This window comes from Polistes canadensis, unplaced genomic scaffold (assembly GCF_001313835.1).
Source record: "Polistes canadensis isolate GaletaPanama2010 unplaced genomic scaffold, ASM131383v1 scaffold_245, whole genome shotgun sequence".
NCBI classification, from domain to species: domain Eukaryota; kingdom Metazoa; phylum Arthropoda; class Insecta; order Hymenoptera; family Vespidae; genus Polistes; species Polistes canadensis.
The window spans coordinates 160,370-170,710 of NW_014569792.1; the positions used below are offsets into that span (position 1 = coordinate 160,370).

The following is a 10,341-nucleotide window of genomic DNA, read 5'->3' on the forward strand; positions in this document are numbered from 1 at the left end:
ACATGCACAAAATCTTTTAGTTATATTATATTCTAGATGACTAGTATTGTATATTTAGTAAATTTAGTATATTGTAGAAGATTTATCACTTTGTTGTGAACTTTGTTATGCAATTTATAAACTTACAGTTATATGTTAATCAGATCTATATATAATAACTAATTTAATATAATTTATATGAACATGATGTATAAATCTATTTATATTAATCAATTTTATGTTTGTATTGCTATTATAACAAGACAAAGTCCTAATAAAATGAGGAAGAAGAATTTTATGTTTGTTTTATACATGGTATATACTGGTACATGGGTATATATTAATCTATTTTTTGGTTTATGACTGTGGAAATTAATTGAATAAAAATGTTCCCTCAAATGAGTTTTGATAAAAATCTATTCGTGTTTCACGTAAGAATATATAAATTCTTGTCGAAGATCGAGGAATTGTGGGACGAGGAAAATCACTATAATTTAGATTATGAATAAATCGTCGAACCGAATTCGTTCCACTCGTTAGAGACACTTTCTCCGGTGTTGCGAACGTGACTTTAGGTGCACGAGACACCATCGTTTTCACTCTGTCTTTCTTTTTTTTCATTTATTTTCTTGTTTTATTTGTTCGTTACACTCGTAGTAAGTTAAATGCGATTTGAAATGAAAACCTAAACCATATAGTTCGTATAATCCGTCCTTAGAAAATAGTATTATCAAAATGATGTTAAGTAATAAACAATTTTCTATAATATCTACGTGTTTCCTCTACTTTTAAAGAAATCTAATTGATTTTAAACTATCGTACAAAAATTAAATTATAATTATAATTACACAAAAGTAATTTCCAAATAAAATATGGGAGTGACCGGGAAACATATGTGAGTATAATAAAAATAAAATTGAATGAAACTGATAAAAATAAGTTTCTATGTGTTACGTTTGAAACATTACAATCCTTTTATGCAATATTTATTTATCATTATCTATTGTCTTTTATTTTAATGAATGTAAAAACGTGTTGTTTCTTTTACAATACACATAAATGACAATCGACGATTGCAATTGGTGATTGAAAATTACAAGGAACAAAAAAGCACATATATATATTTGAATCATTTCCGTGCTAATTTAAATTTCTTATGCTTGAAAGTAGGTATATTTGCCTATTTGTTTTTTTTTTGTTTTTCGAGTAATAGGAGTATAGGTATCGTTAAAGATGCCTTCACACGATAATGAAGCAACTTGTAAGCCGTAGCTCGTGTTCCCACTCCTTCTAAGAATACCGGAAATTTGTGCAAGCGTTTTAACGTTATCGTTCGAATGATCGAGACGTGTGACTATCTTCGTCTCTTTTCTTTCGATATTACTTCTTCTTCTTATTCTTTTTATTCTTCTTCGCGTTTTCTTTTTGTACACGTGCAAAAACGTGATTTGTTTTTTTAAGATTTGCGATGTAGTGATTTGCCTGGACGTCGATAAAAAAAACAGGAAAGGAAAGAATATTTTAAGTGGCCTTCGTACCAGAGTACCCTTCAACCCTGTAAATATCCTGATGGACAGGCTTTAAACTATGGACCATTCATCAATACATTCAAAAAAGAAAATAAAAATATCTAAGCAAAAGAAAGAAGTAATGTCTGAATAATTTATTTCATTTCTTCTTATGAACTTATATGTTAAAAATGTTTTAAAATATTAATTTCTAAAAATATTAATTGATGAATAAAATGATATAAGATATATCATAAGTTACATACACACAAAGCTGAGAAAAACATAATAATAATAATATTTAATTAAGTTAAAATACAAAAATATCACTTTGACTTTTGTTTTCGTTTGAATAGGAAAAAATGCTTTCAATATTTATACCAAATAAAAATATATACTAGTCGTATATTCAAGAAGCGTGTAAAATAAGTTTTACAGTAGATAATCTTATAAAATATATGTATTTAAGACAATTTAGAATTATAAGTCTCCTATTTCTATGCGATTCAATGATTAAAAATTAGAAAAAACTTTTTTCCATGGAAATTAATTAATGATTTTCCAAAAAAAAGTGTTTTTTCTTTCCAATGCGTTATTAATAATTCTCGCATGAGTTTATCGTGCCATTTAAATCGTAAGATTTGATTTCATAACTAGATACAAATGGTAAAAGCTGTTACAATACGGTGGTTCGATCTGAACGGGACCGGAACAACGTCGGATAAGCGTGAAGTCGGTTAAACGCGGAATTTAATTATAAAAGTAGGTATAACGACACGCGTTTACGTTTTATATTCAACCTTTTTCTTTTTGTTTTTTATATTAATTTTCTATCCAGTTTTCATTTTAATTATTCAAGTATATTGCATATCATTTGAAATGTTGCAAAAACGGATACGCGCGTTTCCCTTTGAGAATAAAAATTATGCATTTTATTTTGTTTTGTTGTTGTCTCTGTGTGTTTTCAATATTATTTTAAATATATTGAGAATAAAAATCCGATTAAATAATATTACAACTTTATACTGATTCAATATTATTTACTTTCGAATAAATAATATTCTTATTTAAATATATTTTTTTAATCGTGTTCGAGGTTGATGCACTTTCGCAAATCACGCTTGAACTTTCCCGATGCATTCCGGAACAGTTCGTTCATAGATTTTTACGATCCAATTTTATTCTTCTCGAATAATTGTCGATAGAAATAGTTTCTTATTCATGCGAAGTCTATAAAATGGCTGATGATTTCTAAGGAAAATATTTGTTAATTAATAATTTTTCAGTTTGAAATTTTGTTTCTATTTTATAATATAACCGTTTAAGAATTGACGTAAGAACGAGAAAATGAACAAGAACGGATCTTTGTCAATGTCCTTGAGAATTCTTCTTGAGTTCATCGTATCCCTTTTTCTCTTCCACCATCTTTCTTTACTGTCCTAACCAACTATGATATCTTGAATCCAAGTGTCGTTAACACGAGAAACATTTTCATAATGTATTAACAAAATATAATGCATTGTAATATATTAATATTATTACAAATAAAATTATTTATTGTAGAAAAACTAAAGTTAAACAATAATGAGTACGTTTAATTGTTGAATAGTTGATCAATAGTGTGCTGTTGATTTTAGAAAATTTGTTTAAATTCTTAAAAAATTCTTAAAAAGGGTGAGTATTAACGTGACAATGTTAAATGTTATATTACTATACGAGAAAATAAAATGATTCATAATTAAAACTCTAATTATCACTCGCACATGTGTGCATGACTTTACTAAATAATTATTATTATTATTATAGCAATTGTTTCGTGAATTTATATAAAATATTTGTTTGAAAATGAATTCTATTCAAAAAATATTGTCTATCAGCTTATATTTAATATTAATTAAATATTAAACTAATATATTAATATTAATAATTATAATTATAATTAAATTAAATTAATTAATTAAATAAAACGTTTTTTAATTATTCTAATCACAATTGTTTTGAACTCTCGATCTCGTTTGATAAAACGGGGGTACTTAAATATTATTTTTAGTTATAAATTTCGCATTGAGGATTAAAATGATCTGCTTGGTATGAAAATTCACGTGGTATAATGGCTCAATTCAAAGGTATGAAAGAAAAATAAGAATAAGAAGAAAAATAAGAAGATGAGGAAGAAGAAGAAAAAGAAGAAGAGGAAGAGGAAGAAAATGAAAGAAGAAGACCTGGCCTCTTATTGGTTCGTATAAACGTTCATCGTTGTTCGTGCCTTCGTAATTTGTGTGTTTCGAGGTCGCAGAGAGAAGAAGAAGACCCGGTTTTGTGAAGGTGGAGGAGAAGAAGAACTTTACGCGAGGTAGAAACGCGTTGGTCGACTTCGATGTTCCTCTACCATATCGAGGAACTTGTAAAAACTTGTACTGACTTTAGAACAGGTGATTATATTTCTCCCTATTCATTAATACTCGTCCAAAGTTTTATCCATTATTATTATTATTACAAATTCTTTTAACGAAAGATAGATAGATAATTATTTCGTTGTTTACTTTTTTGGTTATGAATAAATTTGATGAATAAATTGAAATTTTCATGAATGATTCGTCTAAAAACTTTTATATTATTTTTTATATATAATTAAAATAAATTTTATTATATTATATATTTAATATATATAATATTTTGGAAGTTATACTTCTTTTTGGAAAGTGAAGTTAGATGCAACCGAAAAATCTACACCACGAAGTTGTCGATTATTTACGATGCGCGGGAAAATTGATGTTATTTTTGAGGTTATGTAGGCTATATTCGTAAAGAAGTATAATTTCGCGAAATCATATATTTATTATGAAATTATATACGTATTGTCTTTTTCAAACTCGACATTTTTTTTTTAAAAGGTTAACATATTCGTAAAATATTTTATGATCGAAATATCAATTTTCTAAGGTATTCGAAATAAATAAAAATGATGATACGAGTATTGATGACGATTTCGAAGAAAATTACGTAAGGTGAAAACGATCGAAACTTATGTGCAATGCTGGACATAATTATCCTATTTTATTTATATATTTTATGATAAGTTACTTTATCTCTGTGTGACGTTTCATTCGTAATATATATTTATATATAATATTTATTCTTTAAATAATTATTTTCTTCTGTTAATTAATCAATCAACTATTGATACTTTTAATTCTATTTCTTATTAATGAATTTAAATATTGATTAAACGTTTGATTTTTCTTAACATCATTTGCAGTAACTTTTCCTCTTGTGAATTATACATATATATATATTTGAAATCATTTTGTTCCCGTTTTATTTATTTACGATGAAAGTGTCTTCTGCATTTGCAGTCAGAGTCTGCCATTGTCGGATATATCAAAACGTGTCTCGATTTCATTTGTATTTTACTTTCATGATTTTCACGTAGTTTACCCACGGTGTTACCATTCAATGTAACCGAGTTCAAATGCTTTTCGTTTCACCGGCTAGATTCGGAACGTGAGCTGCTGTTACTGTTACTGCTGCTGCTGTTCCGAGGGGACTTTCACGGAAAGAAATCATTCTGGTCGCATAGCAAGCAACCGACACACCTTACTAGAAATTCCATAGTAAACTAAACGAATCAAGCCAAGTTTTGAGATATATTGTTGAATAAACAAATCAATTTCAATACCCCTACCTCGCCCCCTTTCTCTTCTGACAATAAGAAAAGAACCCAATCTTGATTTCTATTTTTTAAGTAATTTTCGTGAATTATTACTGACGAATTTTTATTTTAATCCTATGAGTTACTGTGAACGCATATATGCGTCCAACGAATTATTAATGCGCTTATCAACTTCCTTGACTCGAAATTCTTTTATTTTTTCTTTTATTTAATCAAAATAATTAAACGTTAATAGAATAATTATTCGATCCTTAACCGAGTTCTGCATTTAATGGGATTACTTAATAATTATGACAAACATTAATTCATTTGGTTGCAAGATAATGAAATATAATAAAAATATAATACGATGAATGAAACTTACGTTAACCATCCGTAGCCACGATTCTGTTTCTTCTTGAACGATGTCACCACCCCCCTCCAGGAGGAGGACTTTATCTTCCAATTCCTCGTTAAAACTTCTACGATCTCCCTTTCACTTTATCACTGTTTTCTTAAACTAAATAGAACAGAGAAAAAGGGAAAAGATGAAGGAGAAAACGAAGATAGGAACAAAAAAAAAGTCAAAGATAATATAAAAAAGATAAAACGAAGAAAAAGTATTTTGAAATTATTTATTTAAAAAGAAAAAAAGAACAAAAAACAATAATAATCGAATCGAAGGCTTACCTTATTCCAAGTAATTGAAGGGAAAATGAAAATAAATATTATTTCACACAATAAAACAAAAATATTAATAGATATGAAACTAAACAAATGTTATTAAAATATTAATCGAATGGGATAAAAATTCTGACACGAATCCACACTCACCGATGAAAGAGTGCGAGTAGACTAGTGGACGTGGACTGGCACTAGCTGATCCAAAGCTGATCAGAACCTTCCTCCACCACCCCACTACCATCACCACCACCTCCTCCACCTCCTACTACTACTACTACTACTACTACTCTTTCATCTCTTTAACCAACACCACTAAACCACTACCTTCTCTTCCTTCTTTCTCTTCTCGTCGTTTTCGAACTCGAATCACAACCTTCCTACTCCTTTGCTGTTCTTCCAGCTACTGCATTTGGATCCTCTCTCTCTCTCTCTCTTTCATTCTTTTTCCTTTCCTCTCAAACTCACAAACACCTTGCTTGCTTCCTCCAATCATAATAGCTAGCGTTTATTACTACAACAAGCATTCGCATCGAAAATTATTCTCCCGTGTTAAAGGGGACCCCACCCCGTTTCCTCACCCCGTGTAATATAATACACTTAAAGAGATTATTTATATCTATCATCTGTTACATATTTTTCTACTTACCTTTTTTTCCCCCCCTTTTTACATGTCATGGCAACGATAAAATCATCATTTTAACGTTATCTTGGATCTGTTGTCAACTGTAACATCGATTGAGTGCATAAAATATTGTTTTATTTTATTTTTTTCTATGTGATTTTTAAAAAAATATTAATTTATGATCTTTGAAAATGTTACTCGACTGTGAGTAATTCTTTAAAATTGAGTCATTCGATTTCGTAATCGAAAAATGACGGAGAAGTTTGTACCGAGTAAGAATTTATCATCGTAACTGGTAAACATGTAAGACCAAGGTATAGTGATCGTAAGAAGGATGAGACTGTGGAATAATATCAAAATAATAACACGTGATCGAGGAAACAATAATAGAAGACATTCGTCATTTTGATTAATTGCTATGACGTTTTGAATTCTTCGATATCAATGCAAAATTCTACGAAAATTTAGAATTTATTGAAGAGTAGAAGTGTTTTTCTTCTATGAATAAAAGTATGTTACCATTGAATTTGTTTAAAATATTTATTCGTGGGACAACTATTGATTTCTTTGAGAACAAGTTGTAGAATATGCTGTAAATTTAATAATAATTATTAAAACGTACTAATTAATATACCTTTTTATTGAAAATAATAAAATTTAAATAAAGATAATACTTATAGAACATTTAAAAGTGATTTTAATTCCTGGGCTTTTTTATTTTTCAAGTTATACTTCTTTTGGCGCGCATTTTGGAAAGTGAAGTTAGCTGCGACCGAAAAATCGACACCACGAAGTTGTCGATTATTTATAATGCGCGCGCAAATTGAAGTTATTTTTTAGGTTATGGAAGTTCAATTCGTTTTGGTACGATAAAGAAGTATAATCTAATAAATATTAACCTTTATGCTCGATCGATAAAATACAAATCTGTTATTACTGGTAGCTAACTTCACCGATGTTATGGAAATCGAATACCGTAGGAACACTAGCAAGGAACATTAAAAGCAGAAAAAAATGAATAAGTGCTCTTAATTTCACATTAATTGCACATTTAAAATCTGTAATTGCACACTTTATTGATTAATTATTTAATTAGTTATTAATAATTGAAAAAACAAAAATGTTTTTTCTCATTTTTAAGCAAAGCAATGAAGTTTTCTATTGTTATTTGTTTTCAATCAATTGCTGACTTTTTGTTTGTTCGTTTTTATCCGGTATTTATAATCTAATCTAATATAATAAAAAAAACTGTCGGTAATTCTGATGGTAGGCTACCATCAGATCTTCTTGGTCGATACGTCGTATTACTGACGTCAGTTATTTTTTTATGCTGTGCAAATTTTTCTACTGTTGGTAATTCTGATTGTAAATTATCATCAGATTTCGGTTTACTATTACCGATATCGACTTACAAGGAGACCTTACGGTTGTTCCCTCACGGATTTTAACGAGCTTTGGTATATTAGAAGTATACTAGTAGGGTGTTATCGTGGTAAAGTATTTCATCCTAACGCGAAGCCCATTTTGAGTAAAAAGCTTTTAAAGTTTTGATTTATTTGTATTCATGTTTATATTATTTTAAATGCAATTATTTAATGAGTGTTTCGCTAGCGTATCTATCTGTTTTCAATTTTTTTGTTTACATATTTCTTAATTTTTAAATATATACATGAAAGTGAAAATTATTTATTCCAAATAAATAGCAATAATAAATTTGTTAACATCTTGCGCAAATAATAAAGGAAAATTGATTTTACTTGAATAAAAATATGATTTTTTAGATTGGTATTATTCCTAACATTTATAATTAAGAACGATTACAATACTTTTACACATGCATAAATAAGATATATTCATTATTGGAGAATTTCAAGTTATTAAATAATTTATGTGACGTATATATTCGCAATGATAAAATAAAACAATAACGAAACAGTCTAATAAGTATATCTATTCATCCATAAAAGATACAAGAGATGATTTTATGATGAGAAAAACAAAAGAAGAGAACAACTTTTGTAGTTTGTGGTCTACGTGGTATTTTTGGGACCCGAACAACTAACCGCGGTTTATCATCTCAGATTTCTATCTGGCCCACGCACGTCTTTCTCATGTAATATTATATTTCTTGGATATTGCGAATAAGAGTTTGGATACATTTTTGTGTTTTTTTCCCCACAAAAGAAGAAAAAAAAAAGAAAATTGAAAATAGATAATAGTTAATTAAGCAACAAATCAACATACAACATATTTTCCAATACATATCACTTCTTATCGATCCTTTTCAACCGAAAAAATTCAATGCATAATAAGAACAAACTTGTGTACTTTTTCAAATCTTCACTCATTTTCTTGTAATACAATTTTTTAATTACACGATCAAAATTTAATGAATATTCTTCGAATAATCTCATTGGCGAGAGTCTGCAAAAAAATGTGTTGTTGATTCTCTCGATTAAAATTCAAATTTCTTCTTCTTTCTTTTTTAAAAACGGAACGGTTAACGGTGTACGGGAAGAATTTTTAGCGAGTTCGTTGTAGTATTATAGAAATCAGGAGGGCCACCGAAGAGGAACCGTTTCCTTTCATCTTCCTCTCCCCCATCCCCCTTCCCCCCCTTATATATCATTCTCTCTCTCTCTTGTTTTTTCTTCTTAAATCCTTTCCTGCTCTCCTAAAAGTTTTCACAACAGCTTCGTCCGGCATCATGGTGGACCTTTACGATCGGTCAACGCGTTGCTTCTCATTAAGGTATAATTTATTTGAATGGGGATAAAGGGGGTGAATGGTAGAGGTAAAAAACACGTAGGAGAGAGGGTGGGGAAGTTTTGGAAGAGGAAGGAGGAATGGGGTTGGGGGCAGGGGGCATGGGGAAGAGGCAAATTGGTAGGAAGAAAAGAGGAACCGATATTCTTGGGTTCCAACAGTGTGCTCCGCGGCTTCTTCCACCGTGTCATGGGATTTTGAAAGAGAGAGAGAGAGAGATAGGGAATCATGTTCGCCAACATTCTCGCTTTGATCTTTGTTAAAGATAAGAATGTCCGATCAAAACCGAAAATCCACGGGACGTGATAATCTTTTCGTTATCTTTATATCTTCCTATTTACACTCTCCTCCCATTCCCACCCTCTCAGCCAGCCAGCCCTCATCCCAAAAATTCCCCATAAACTCGTGGTCAACTTTGAATGAATGTAATCTTTTAATTTTGTTCTCCTATTGGTTTTTTTATTTGTTTGATAATATTCAACATTCAAAGGGTTCAAAAATCTAAAGTATTTCAATTTTCTTTATCCAATCTGAGATTGTGGTACAATTTTCTTTTTTTTTGTAATTTAGTTCGAGAATAAAATGAAGGGGAAAAATATAGGAAGAAGAATGTACACTTCGAAAACAGTTATACCATTCGCACCTTCCAGAAGGACCCTTATTTATGTCACGTACCTTGCGTCTCGTTACTCGTCCCTTTTCTTACTAGCCCTTTTTCTTCTTCTTGTTTTTTTTTCTTTTAAAATATATTGTTTTTGTTGTTGTTTCTTCTTCGTTTTTATAGGGGGAATGAAAATGAGTGAGAGAGAGAGAGAGAGAGACAGTATGCTTTTATGGCGGCGTATATCAATGGATCCCTTGCCCTTAAGGAGGATACGTGAAAGGGAGATAGGGGTAAGGGTAAGGGGGGATAGGTGTTACTCGTGACAATACCCAGGATATAAAAAACTTGCGTAAAGCTGTCCCACTTATAGTTGGGGGCCCTTGAGGCTCAAATACTCGTTGAATGGGCCGCAATAACCTTTTATTTATCGGGGACTTAAAGTTCTCGATGTTACTCCTTGAAAATTGAAGTGACAGATTGTTGATGTGACGTACAATCGATTGCGGAAGTTAAGGATGCTTAAAGT

The 10,341-nt window shown here is 30.0% G+C and overlaps 1 protein-coding gene across 2 annotated transcripts in view; it reads right to left on the reverse strand.

The window, feature by feature from the left end:
- Positions 1 to 6,212, reverse strand: part of LOC106790547 (calpain-C) — a 29,843-nt gene extending 23,631 nt beyond the window's left edge. Inside the window, exons 1-2 of one of the 2 annotated variants that reach the window (XM_014755529.1) lie at positions 5,974 to 6,212; positions 5,525 to 5,659 (exon numbers count right to left, since the gene is read on the reverse strand). In XM_014755529.1, the coding sequence (XP_014611015.1) occupies positions 5,525 to 5,533 (9 nt within the window). In that variant the 5' untranslated portion in view covers positions 5,534 to 5,659; positions 5,974 to 6,212. Of the gene's footprint in view, positions 1 to 5,524; positions 5,660 to 5,829 lie in introns of both variants that reach the window. The other variant, XM_014755528.1, reaches the window with a different exon arrangement.
- Positions 6,213 to 10,341: the final 4,129 nt, after the last annotated feature.